Below are 12,342 nucleotides of genomic sequence, written 5' to 3'. Positions count from 1 at the left end.
AAACTCTATTCTTATAAGAACCTGTAAACTGTTCTTATTTTTTGATACTTTTTGCCTCAAACTTTGCATTTTTTGTTTTTTCAGGTAGAATCGAGGCATTTAAACCTTCTCTGTTGTACTTTCACCCTTTTGATTCAGTTATTTCAGACTAAGGGTTGTTCTTAAATTTTTCTTATGTTTTTAAATGTAAATCTTGCCTTGTTCTCATAAAATTATTCTTGTATATAAAATAAAAAGTTTATTAGTTCTTTAATTTTTGAAACACTGTTGCTGAGATCTTTGCTCAAAATTTTAAAAAGGACTGGGACTAGCTTTTTCCCTAGCTATTTAAAAGATTGAGTTCTGAATCAAAATTCATTCTCAAAAGAACATTTAGAGAGAAAACATTTGCTTCAGAAAAATCTTTAAAATGGCTGGAGCTATCAAGATTATTTTTGCATTAGTTTTTGTTGCTGCTGTATGGAGCTTTTCTGAAGGTATGATTTTATAAATTAGCCATACTTAGTTATACTAACTTTTTTCATAAGAGTGTTCAAAATTTTCGAAGTTTTCAAGCTTAAAAACATAATTCTTATTTTCTCCATTTTGTGAGTTTTTTTGTGCAATTTCTTAAGAAGTTGTATGTCTTAGAATAATTATTTTACTCATTTTTCTAACTTTATAGCTGCAACATGCACCGACAAAATGGCAGGCAATCTTTGCCAAAACTTGGTGACGAAACATCAATGTAAAACAAACGATTACGTCCAAAAACAATGTCCAAAATCATGTTTCAACTGTGGGCCCCCACCACCAAGTAAGGCTTAATATTCTAAAAAAATGGTTTGAATTTATTTGAACATATTTTGTGGTAATTACAACTCGAAAAAACTTGAACCCAGCCCTCGTTTCTGCAAGGGATCTACTCTGAGGTCCAGACCTGGTCAAAACCTACTAAGTTTTTGAGATGACAAGTGTGTCCAAATTACTAAATTTTGAAAATGTTGTCCATGTTTTGAACGTTTTGGCCACCCTTAGAGAGATTATTTCCCCTAAATTTCAGCCAAAACTTTCAAATTTTACAATGCTGGACAAAAAGTTTGTAGACTTCTGCAATATTTGCAAAATACTTCAATATCGATCAAAAACAAGTTCTGGGTGCTTTCCAAACCCATCCAAAGTCTTTCAAAGTCACCCAACTGCAGTCTAACCGCAAGGGCAAATCACAAGGGCTTGATTAACTGGCTTACACCAGTATCAAAACGCTGATTTTTAACTTGTGGTTCCCTCAAAAGCAATTCAAAAGCAATGCAACTACTTCAAAAGTGTTTTTCTTAATTTCCATCCCCTTTCAGACACATCGAAGAGTCATTTTGCTCTATTTCTCATCATTTTTCACTGAAATTTCATTTGTCTACAACCTTTTGTCCAGCATTGTAGTCAAAATTTCTAGAATTTATGAACCTTTGAGGGCGTCGATTTTTGATTTTCATAATGAATCATCACATTGACTCGACTTGCTTTTAAATGGTTTTGTACCTCTTCGCACATACCTGGCACCCATTTTGCATAAGTACCTCTCCCCCTTCGGGGTCCAGAATAGTAGGGAATCCGAATAAAGGGGTCTCCAAAATTTTTCCAACATATAACAAACCTATAGTTGGGATGTTTGAAATTAGACCTCTAAAATTCCAAAATACAAAATAAGCCTCCCCTACCTTCGGATATATAGGCTATCGAACCTCCGGGTCTCCTCCAACTGCAGTCGCAAACTTACTTATCAAAAAAGGAACTACAAATGATATATGTTACTTACAAACTGTATTTCCTTTACATTTCTTTAGAACCATGCCAAAACACATCCCCTAAGTGTGGTACATGGAAGAAATATTGTCGATCTATTGGTAACGTCCGTAAAATGTGTCCTTATTCGTGTGGAATGTGTCGAAGCCAAGCTGTTTGATAATAATCGTCTGGTAATGGATTCCAGTTTTTTTATTTGACTCTTTTTAAATAAGCTGATATGTAACTTGTGAGTTATTCTTTCCTGTGAAAAAAACGAACAATAAAACTGTAGTCATTTTCTCTAGCCATTTCCGTTCCTCTGTCGGCAAGAATCTTCGAACCTTCGAACCTTTATTTTATTTTTTTGTTTCTTTATAATATAGGTTACACGGTACACTAACGAACAAATAAGACGAAACACTACTGACAAAAAATAATAGCCTTATCCCCCCGCTAGGCACCAAGAAGGGGTTTAAGTGGGAAAAAATTTATGCCTAAGGTATGAAGCTTGTTGAATAGAGATTGTCTTTCATGGGAATATATAGAGCCATGCAAAATAAAGTATTGTGAATTTTTAACAGAGTTTGTCCGACAACCACAGAAAGGGTCTAACGTATCACGAAAACCGTACCTAAACTTGTGCTCATTGAGATGACTGAATCCAACACGAAGCCTATTGAGAAGGACAACACCTTGATTATCAGGGACATCAAAAACATGACACTGGTTCGGTCTCAAAAATTTATAAATAGCTTTTTTAAAGGGTTTAGTGGAAGGTAGATTTCTTATATCATCGTCCAGGATATTCCACTGAGATATGCAGTAGGGAAAGAAAGTGTTTCGGAAACGTTCAGTCCGTATATTAACGCCATTAACCCAGTTGGCACACAACGTTCTTTTAACGTTTATCTAACGTTCACAACGTCCATGTAACGTCAGATGAACGTTAAAACAACGTTGTGTGCCAGCTGGGAAGAGGATAAATAGGATTTCTTGTTCTCAGATTTATGGGTGCTAAAAGCCTTGCTGGTAGGTAGTTACGTAAATAAGATGGACTAAGTTGTTTATAATTTTATAGAAGAATGTCATTATTCTTGCAAAACGCCTGTCAGCAAGGCTTTCAAGACCAAGCTCAGAGTATATTTTATCCTGAAACGTTCCACGAAAACAGCCTGTGATGGCTAAACAGGCATTGTATTGAATGGTTTCTAGCTTCTGCACAACAGAGGCATTACCTGGACGGTCATATACGATATCACCGTAGTCAAGATGAGGTCTAATGAAAGATTTATAAATAGTTAGCAGAAATTTCCTAGGTACATGTTTGCGAAGTCTGTTAATGGAGCCAATAACTTTATTGGCCTTTTTGATCTTTTCATCAAGATGGCGATTAAAAGAAAGTTTTTAATTCAGGATAAGATCAAGATGTTTCTGGTGCTAACTGGCATTTATGTCATTGGTATTGAAAGAGAATCACAGGAGTATTAGCAGGGTTGAATATACAACTGAAATAGACTTCTACAGCTTGTTTTGTTGGGTCAGGGTTAAATGACATTTATTTTTTTCCGTGACAAAAAGGTCGAACCGAACAGAAGTTTAATAATGGTTGTGAGTTTGTGCCTACCCGGTGTGCATCAGTGCCTAGAGCGTGAATAGGTGATTACCCCCTGAAAAAAATTACAACTCGGACAAGTATACCCTAGGACAATAACCGCAAAGACGGTTGGTCCCCGAAAGTTTCAATTGTCGGATAATTTGACCCTTTGATAATAGCCAATAAGAGAATTTCCTTAGGCCTTACACCTTTCCCGAGATGTTTTCTATTTGTTGTTACAATGTTTGAGTGTTTCATTTTGGTAAAATATAAATCTGTAAGAAAATACAAAACAAAAAAAAGAATTTTTTTAGAAATCTCTTCTGGATTTTGAGTTATTTTGAATTAAACTTTTATTTAAAACAATATAATTAAATGAAAGCGAGGCTGGGCTGTATGTTTCGATTTTTATGACCCATTTTACCCCTCAATATGAGTCAAAAAATATTTCAAAAAAACACATTATCTGTTCCTCAGTTTTGGACCTACACAGGATTTCGGCCATTTGTGAAAATATCCTCCTATATGATGGAAATAGGGTTGTGTAGGTAGGCCAAGCAGTGTTAGCTAGACACCACCACAGATAAAAAGATGCAAAAAGATGTGTTTAGTGAAAGTATGAAACGCGTGCAAATATAAAATAAACTAAAACTTAAACTCCACGGAACCAGCCGAAGAAACTAAAATAACAATGAAAAAAGAAGTGTACACGTTTCTGCCACAACGTTGTAGAAAGCATACTAGATGGGAAGGAATATATATATATATTTATATATAAGATAAATTTACTGGTTCTTATAACAAAGTGTGTGTCGTGAAATCCTTCAAAAATTTGTTGGTACACGCTTATTTTAAATAATAAGACTAACTTCTATAAGAATATTACAAGAATATTAGAACAATATATTACGAACTTGTATAAAATTATCATTAAAACCGCTTTTTTCTTCAAAAAAGACATATTTATAGCTACAAATGATTGGAAGGGCTATACCTTTGGTTGGTTAGGTAGAGTTTTAACACTAGATTTATGACTTACCAGCTAAGTTCAAGAATCGTCCAAAAAATCTCACAATATAGCCTGGCAGTCTATAAACCCCTCCCAAATTTAAATATTCGATTACATTTAACAAATAGTCCAAAAGTGACTTTCTCGCCCAAGAACTTATTTCTGAGGAAATAAGCCAAAACTTTCAATATATTTTGACGTAGATCGCAGATCTAGCCGGGAGAAGCGAGGAGTATAAGTGCATTATTTTTGAAATGTTTTTTATATTTTGTTTTTGTTTTGATTTTGATGATGTAACACCATGATTGTATATATACTATTTACAAAACTAAAAAACTAATAAATTATTTTTGTGTTATTCATTCCCAGAATTCCATGCAAGGAAAATGGTGACCGTTAGGATAGTCCCATAATTCAGCAGGCTGAAAATGATGTCCATTAGGGAATTTAGGATTGGAAGCGACATTGATGACATTCACGTGATCTCTGAAACAAAACAAAGAAAAGAGGTTTTTAAAAGGTATGCAAAAACTTTGACAGCGCATTGCCTATTACACCTTTTCGACTGTAGCCGCCAATTATCGCACAGGCATATTCTTTGTCCACTTTATCCCACTATACCGTCCCAGTCCTTTTTCCCACCTATAGACAATAGAAAAATGTGTCAAAAATGGATTGGATCGAGATTAGTGGGATAAAAAGTGGTACGCGCCTGACCTTACGACTACGGTCGAAAAGGCGTATTAGTAGGGGGCAAACCCTTAGGAGCCCGTGATATCTTTTATGAGACGAAACCAAACTTGGTATATTTCAAAGAATGAAGCATTTATATAGTTTGTCGCCTGGGTGGTTTTTCGCTAAGGTCTAGGGAAATGTTTCAGGACCCAAAAATAGACGTCACTGACAAAACCCTAAATTTAGACAAAATTTCAAAGTCGAAACCGCTTATATCAGTCGAAAGCTCTCGAAAAACGATATCGATTACCCAACGTAACTCTAAAAAAATGACGTAAAAGTTGCGTTTGGACATCATTTCTGGTCGGTTATATTATACTCTTTAAAGCATTCTGCTTATGCCTTTTTAAATCAAATGTTCAGGAGTAATAGCCTTAATTCTGGGATTCGGTATGTATTGGCTAATTTTGAGTGTAAATACACGTGACTCAGATTTGAGGGGCTAAACAGTGAAATCGTGGATGAATTATAATTTGCTTGAATAGCATTTAAGACAAAAGAAAGAGTGAATTTTGTCGTTTGCACAAATTTCAAGAAATATTTTGTTTAAATTCTGCGTTATTAGAAATACTTTGCATATCATCAAAAATAAAAACTCTAAACTTACTGTTTGAATGTCTTATTGTCAATGATGAACAGTGTATGAAGTCGGTATTCGTTTATTTGTACTCTCACATCTTGCGAGGCGAGCTCTTCTGATTTTTGGCTCTTCATTTTTTGTGCCTAAAGTTAACAGATTTACATTTACAGCTTCATTTCTAAGTTTCCTTCAAGGAAGCAAGGCTTCCAAAGATTAATTCTTTAGAATTAACTTATACACACTTTTTCGAGAATAATTTTATAAGAACATTTATACAAGGCTCAAATTTGGAAAGACATTTGAAAATGGTCAAGAAAATGCTAGTTTTGAGAACTTTTTAAGTCAACAAATGATTAAAGTAAATGAATAAGAAAGCCAAGCTTCAAACAATATTTACTGGTTTTCATAAAATAGCGGGTAGTGTAACAAGGGAACGTTGACAAAGGAACGTCGAAACAACGTTCAAAGGAACGTCGAAACAACGTTCACTTAACATCCAACTAACGTACAATCATTTATGAAACGTTAGATGAACGTTAAAAGAACATTATGTTTCTTACCTTTTCATCCAAAGCTTTGTTAACGCTCACTTGATGATATTGTGATACAGTCTACAAAAATGACGAAAAACCGTGAAAACATATAAAAAAAATTTTGTGAAACTTTCAGAAATCCGTGGTAGACAATAGATAAACGATATTTGGGGATTTCTTTATGGCGACAAGTTAGGTTTTCTCCCGGTGTTCCGGTGTATTTTGCATTATTTTTTATCATTGAAGGCATTGCAATATCAAAGTCTTTTACCTTAGCAACTTCTTTCTGTTCTTTCTTAACACTGTTTGCGGATTTCTGAAAAGAAAAGGCGTACATTGTTAAAAATTTTTCACTTTGCCCTTATGTTTTACAGTACAGACGACATTTGGACAAAATTTGACTAATTTGACCTGGGAAAGGCAGTGCTTCGATGGCAAGCTCGCACTGTGTGATATAATGTATAATATGATGTGAATATAATGTGATATAACTTTTGAACATCATACATCGACTAGATATGCAATTAAAAGTACGTCGAATTCAATTTTGACGGTTTCAGAAGTCCGACTATTTCAATCCATCCATACATTGCGAGCTTGCCGCTTCGGGGTACCTATTTCTTTTGGTTCCAGGGAAAAATTTTCAATTTCTAAACCTTTTGCTTTAAAGTCAAACCTGGTCCCTTAAAGTTGATGACCAAAATTTACTGAACCCAGCTGACACACAACGTTGTTTTAACGTTAATCTAACGTTATATGGACGTTGTGAACGTTAGATAAACGTTGACACAACGTTGATTGCCAGCTGGGAATACAAAGTCATAAGTTGAAAAGGCTATTGTTAAGAAGTTAATTGTCATACCGCTTCAATAGCTGAAGGAGAAGGTGTTAACCAAGGATGGTTGATAATTTCTGACGTAGATGGTCTCGACGCTGGGTCGTGGTTCAACAATTTGGTTAACAGATCATGCAATTCTAAAGAATAAAAATGAAATTGAATCACACCCCCAAACTAATGGATATAAAAGTCCTCTCGATCTCCATGACGAATAGGAGATCTTAGACCTGCAACCAAGATGAAAATCCAAGGAAGAATGGCTAAAAACACACTTTTTCAGGTTTTTTACATATTATGTACCTAATATTACAGGTTATGGATTACAGGCTGAAAAAGTGTTAAAAGTCTTAAATCCGAGGTTATCCATTTCTCGTCTCCTTAAAAAGAATGGACTTATGCGTCCAGTAAGTCTCCTGGCATAATCTGTTTTTTTTAAGCAATTTAAAGTACTTATCATCATTTGAGAAAATCGAGAACAGAAAATTCTTACGTTAGCCTCAAATATTTACCAAACAGAAAGTTAATTCACTCAAAACATGTACAGAGAGGGCCAAGGATTCAGAAACTGAAAGATAACATCCATTTAAAAGAACTAGTCATGTAAACATACCGTCAGACACGAATAAATCTTTCGACCAATTAATGGGAAGAAACTTTCCCGTCAACATTGCATACAAAATGGCGCCCCTGAAAATGAAAATCAAAAAGCAAATGTAATAGCAAGTTGCAATAGAATAGTGGCCACGGAAAAGCGCACAAAAGCAGGGTAAATAGAGGAACTGAAAAATATAATGTAGGAGAAGAATTCTTATACACCGTCTATTAAAAGCAATTATTAAATTTTGTTCAATTCAATCTTTTTTTAACCCTTTCAAATTTCGTTTTCCGAGAAAAGTAACGCCACTTGGAATAAATCGGCTCATCAAACAGGTCAGATCTACATCACAAAATAGAGGTTGATATAGAAGAGCTGTTAAAAGATGAGTTTAAAATCAAAGAGAAAAAGCATTAGCTTACAAGCTCCACATGTCTGCTTTGAAGGGGTCGTATGGCGTGTTATCGAAGCCAACGTATCCACGGTGGACCTCAGGAGCCATGTATTCTGGTGTACCACAAAATTTTTGGCAACCGTTACCGGGTGAGGATGGAATCATTCCAAGACCAAAGTCTGAAATAAGAAAAAAAAATACATTTTTTGATTATACTTATATTATACTTATTTAAGTGATGTTGTTGTGGAAGAGGGCATAGTGAATTTCTAGTTTGTTATTTTTTGATTTTCTTGATTTATTTGACTAATCTGTTAATTTTTCTACTTTTAGACTAGATAATACTCAAAGAAATGAGCGAAATATCTCGTAAATGTATGGTGTATTATTCGATTTGTTTATTATCTAAGTATTTTAATTACCCAGGCACACAACGCTGTTTCAACGTTTATCTAACATTCACAACGTCCATATAACGTTAGGTTAGCGTTTAAACGACGTCGTGTGCCTGCTGGGAACCTCCAGTAGGTTTCAGACCTCTATCAAAAAAATATTCATAAACGCTTCATAAGTAGGACTTATCATAGCGCCTAATTATGATGGAGTTCTATAATAAAACCATGGAGAACAAAACGTACCTGTAATTTTTACAGCTCCATCCTGATTAATAAGAACATTCTCTAATTTCAAATCACTGAAACAAAAAAACATGAATTTTTGTAAAATTTGTAAAATTTATCTATTCCTAAGGTCAACATTCTTTACCGGTTCGTTCTACTACCACATCAAGTATATTTGTACCTGTCAGATTCGTGGTACTTCCGATACTACACATTGTATACTCGCAATTGACAGCTGTGTATTAACCATTAATATTAAAGTCCTGTGTCACAGACCCGCTGGGACCCCAACCACATTAAAAAATTCGGCCAAAATTTCGTCCCAGTTGGGAAATTGACTTTGACCTCATCCTCATTTGAATTTCAATGTAAAAAGAATCGCAATCCAAGGCCGTCCAAAGTTTTATCCAAATTGGAATTTTTGATAGAAAGTTTTATATCGACTGGCGAAAAAAAAGATTTCCACCAGGGCTGTTAGACAGGGGTGTAAAATTGATTCTAAATGACACCCAACATTTTACTAAATGGGTTGCTAATATGCAATGGTAAACTCCCGGGGGTAGTGGGTTTATCAACTGGCGATATGTGCGGCGAAAAAATGGCTTTTAGAATCAAAATCGGTGAAATTCATACCCTTACAGTGCATTTTTGCAAATTTTAAACTCTTTTAGAGCATTTCTATAGAGTATTACCCTTAACTGCCGCACATACCCGTCACCAATTTGCCTTAATGCCCCCCCCCCGGGGTAAACTTTATCCAAAGAAGATCTTACCAGTGAGCAATGCTCTTCAAATGGCATTGATGAACGCCATTCAAAGTTTGTGTGAAGATTTCTCTTATGTTTGGCTTTGTGTGCATCCGTTCGTTTAAGGTTGTCATCAGGTCTTCTTTGCAGAGCTCCATTACTAGGTAGCAATGATTTTCTCCTTGAAAGAAATCCAGCATCTGGACCTATAGGAACATAAAAAGTGTGAATCGTCTTATATCTAGGTCGATGCGTGACAACGATGATCTAATACACCCCTGTCTCACAGCCTCAGTGGAACTTTTTTCCAAAAGTGGGAATGAAAATCACTATCAAAATCCCAATAATGGGATAGAAATTCTAGAAAACAAAGTCAGCTTTCTAGAGGAGCTGAAATTTTAGGGTATTTTCTCCCAACGGAGACAAAATTTTGGACTGATTTCCCAGTGGGTAGAGGTCCCACCGGGTCTGTGGCACAGGGATGTTCTAATCCTCTTTTTTGGTAAGTCCAATAATTTTTGCATTTGAGAATTTATTTATTTGAGAGCGCGACTTTTAATAAAAAATATGAAAAATATGTTTCTTCAGTTTTTCACTATAAGCTGCTGGGATTTCAGTATACCTCTTAGGAAGTACTGAAATAATATTTCTATTCTGGGGTAGCTCTCCAGGGAGATCGGCAGAGGGCGGCGGTAGTTGTCCGGGTGATTCCGTCACGAAAGGTTGAAACTCTTTAATTCAATTTTCAAGGGAATAAAAGAGCGTATCGAATAATAGAGCGTCGAGTTAGAGATCGTTAACGCTATATAAATCCTGAAACAAAAGATACTTACAACATTCTGACAACCTTTCAACAAGTTCATTGCGTTAAGCTCCATTATTATGGGTGCCATACCACGTGAAGTCGGCATGACTTTGATAGCAACCTTCAATGAAAAAAAGAAGGAATAATGTTCAAATTTTTTTCCCCAATATGTGTTTGAAAGTTTTGAAGTCACTGTCTAACAACAAAGCCAAACAGATTTGAAACATAGGTAATTTAGCTTAAAACACGAATAGTTTCGCATAAACCTTCAGAGTTCAACATAAACTTACTTGGTCATTGTGTCCTAAGGAGCGGAGCCGTCGAGCGAGAGGATCAATAGACACTCGTGTGCTATACCACTCATTATTATAACAATCAATATCAATCGTTACAGATCAATATGAACAAATCGATACTACTATTTCTGCAAAAAAGCGAGAAAAATCCTTCGAGCGTCTATTCTCAAAGGTGGGTCGAAGTATGATGATTTTTTCGAAACTTTTTTTTCTTTTTTTTATGTTTTTAAATTTTATTTGACGTCAAAATATATTTTTCTTATTAAATACGTCAATTTTCCACAAAATATGGTAGCGAGATACACGCCCAAACACCAATATTTCGCCCCAAAAATCTTATCGATAGACACGCAAAAAGACTATCGTAATACTTTCCTTAGGCGAAATTAAAAAATGTGCAGCACATCTCCCCTTTATTTTGGATCAGTGGAATAAGAAAACGTTCAGCGACCAAAGCCAGTGGCGTTGTGGCAGGGGGGCCGGGGGGGCCATGGCCCCCCCAGCGGAGCTTTTTTGAAGGGGCGCCGAAGAGCAAGGGGCGCCAAAAGAGATTTTTTTAAACGCCCCAATCTTAAAAATCATACTTTATGCACCTTAAATTGCGCCCAGGACCAATTTTGCTGAGATAATTTTAAAATACTTGCAATTTTTTTCGCTCGCTTCGCTCGCAATACAGTTAATTGGTAACTTCTTTGCAATCCAGCTAATTTACAAGGTTTTTTGTCTATAATATAGCATTATTAAATGAAAATCTAACTACGCCCCAAGACCAATATGCTGACAACAATATTGAAATCATAAAACATCAATTTTTTCGCTCGCTTCGCTCGCATAACACATTGTTTCTTAAAGTTTCTTTTCACTCTAGCAAGTGTCAAATTTGTCTATTTTTATTTAGTGATTTAGGGTATCTTTTGGCAGTTGATTTTAAAATTTTTTCTAGTCGGCCCCAACCATGGTGGGGCCTGTTTTTCCCTTTTCCATTCATCAAAGATAAATCTACTCTTCTCCACTAAATATTTCCTTCCTCATTATGCCTAATGAATTTAGTAAAAGTTTAGAAAATGGTGGGTGGGGACACCACTTTGGAAAATTGGAGGGGGGCGCCATTTAAAAAAAATTGGCTTTGGCCCCTCCAGAAAGATTTTCCCACAACGCCACTGCGCAAAGCCCCCGAGCCATGAGCCATGTTCGCCGAACATAAAATGCTGAGTGAGTAGCGACCTTCAAACTCGAAAAGTTAAGAACATTGGAAGGCTTCAAAATTTTTCGATGTTCTTATAAAAAAGTAAAGCTTGTAGTTAATTAGTGAGGCTTAAGACGGTCTTATTGTCTATAAGAACGACGTCAATTTAGGGAGTATAATTTAGGAAGTAGATTTGGCTAAGGTTTGGTTGAATGGTTGAGTGAGGTATTGATTTGACACGTAATTTGCTTAAAACCCCGTTGTTCTATGTCTAGCGTTGAACTGCTTTTACTTTTTAGTTTGTAATAAGCCTCAACTTAAACAATATTTATTGCAAAAATAGAAAGAATGTAATTCAATCGTTTTCAAATAATTGTAAAAAGCTGCTTAAGGGCTCTGACTATAGTCAGAAAATTGATTTTAGTATCTGAACATGAAAGTTATGTTTTAGATTCTTTAACACTTTTAACAAAGAATTGCCTTTATAAATTGCTTTTTAATCAAATCCCTTAAGAGTAATTAAGAACTTAATTGCAAAAATGACGTTATGAACTTTAAAAAGACGTTAATAATATGTTGCATCACCTTCTTTTATAAAAAGTGCTAAGTTTTAATGGGTAATTAACCTTTTTGTTTCGAAGTTTTTC

General features: G+C 35.3%; 2 protein-coding genes across 2 annotated transcripts; one reads left to right on the top strand and one right to left on the bottom strand.

The window, feature by feature from the left end:
- Nucleotides 1-351: 351 nt before the first annotated feature.
- On the top strand, nucleotides 352-2,055 carry LOC136823604 (uncharacterized). Its single transcript, XM_067079785.1, has 3 exons — nucleotides 352-476; nucleotides 665-796; nucleotides 1,824-2,055. Exons 1-3 carry the CDS (start codon nucleotides 410-412, stop codon nucleotides 1,940-1,942), a joined length of 318 nt encoding a protein of 105 aa, XP_066935886.1. The 5' UTR covers nucleotides 352-409; the 3' UTR covers nucleotides 1,943-2,055.
- A 4,163-nt stretch (nucleotides 2,056-6,218) lies between these two features.
- LOC136823601 (sperm motility kinase 3A-like) lies at nucleotides 6,219-10,547 on the bottom strand. Its single transcript, XM_067079782.1, has 9 exons — nucleotides 10,504-10,547; nucleotides 10,242-10,334; nucleotides 9,436-9,614; nucleotides 8,681-8,736; nucleotides 8,071-8,221; nucleotides 7,664-7,740; nucleotides 7,078-7,190; nucleotides 6,487-6,531; nucleotides 6,219-6,293 (listed from the first exon to the last, which is right to left on the bottom strand). The coding sequence occupies exons 2-9, from the start codon at nucleotides 10,317-10,319 to the stop codon at nucleotides 6,219-6,221; spliced, it is 774 nt and encodes a 257-aa protein (XP_066935883.1). The 5' UTR covers nucleotides 10,320-10,334; nucleotides 10,504-10,547.
- Nucleotides 10,548-12,342: the final 1,795 nt, after the last annotated feature.

This window comes from Clytia hemisphaerica, unplaced genomic scaffold (assembly GCF_902728285.1).
Source record: "Clytia hemisphaerica strain Z4C2 unplaced genomic scaffold, Clytia hemisphaerica genome assembly, whole genome shotgun sequence".
Lineage (NCBI taxonomy): Eukaryota > Metazoa > Cnidaria > Hydrozoa > Leptothecata > Clytiidae > Clytia > Clytia hemisphaerica.
Note: the sequence above shows the minus strand (reverse complement) of the source record. Positions and strands in the feature narration are given on the sequence as shown.